Source organism: Penaeus monodon, chromosome 29, assembly GCF_015228065.2.
Source record: "Penaeus monodon isolate SGIC_2016 chromosome 29, NSTDA_Pmon_1, whole genome shotgun sequence".
Lineage (NCBI taxonomy): Eukaryota > Metazoa > Arthropoda > Malacostraca > Decapoda > Penaeidae > Penaeus > Penaeus monodon.
Window position 1 is genome coordinate 31,712,267 of NC_051414.1, and position 465 is coordinate 31,712,731.

Genomic DNA, 465 nt, shown 5'->3' on the forward strand with positions numbered 1-465 from the left:
TAATCTAATCTTGAGTTTGAAAGACGTTCGAATTTTGATTTTCCAGTTTATTTTTAGAAGAAAGAGGTCGATTCCATCTTCCGCTATGATAATCAATAGCATATCCTCTGATGTACAAGCGGGTTGATTGCAGTGGAGAATCACGCTTTTCATTATCCGTAAATGCCTTGGCCATGACGAGCACCGAAGCCACGACTGTGACCCCTGGCAAAGCCTTGGCCATGAACCCTTCCAACTCCATGGCCCCTGTGGAAGCCATGACCACCTCCGCCATGAAAGCTGCCGAAGCCAGCTGGGTCAGCCTCTGGGTCGGGGTGAGGCATGGCGCTGGTCCAGGCGATCAGGCCAGACAGGGTCACCAACACGACCAGAAACAGTGACAGCTGCAAGGAGAGGATCGTTGGATATTTCTATCAGATATTAGAAGAATTTTACTTCATTTCTCTGCATGTACATTTATGACTT

General features: G+C 47.7%; 2 protein-coding genes across 2 annotated transcripts in view; both read right to left on the reverse strand.

The window, feature by feature from the left end:
• Window positions 1-32: 32 nt before the first annotated feature.
• LOC119592167 (holotricin-3-like) overlaps window positions 33-465 on the reverse strand; it is a 3,110-nt gene continuing 2,677 nt past the window's right edge. Inside the window, exon 3 of the mRNA XM_037940990.1 lies at window positions 33-134. The gene's annotated coding sequence lies outside the window, so the exon portion shown is untranslated. The remainder of the gene's footprint in view (window positions 135-465) is intronic.
• The window catches only part of LOC119592169 (holotricin-3-like), a 575-nt gene continuing 260 nt past the window's right edge, over window positions 151-465 (reverse strand). Inside the window, exon 2 of the mRNA XM_037940992.1 lies at window positions 151-383. Coding sequence (XP_037796920.1) covers window positions 153-383 — 231 coding nt within the window. The 3' untranslated portion in view covers window positions 151-152. The remainder of the gene's footprint in view (window positions 384-465) is intronic.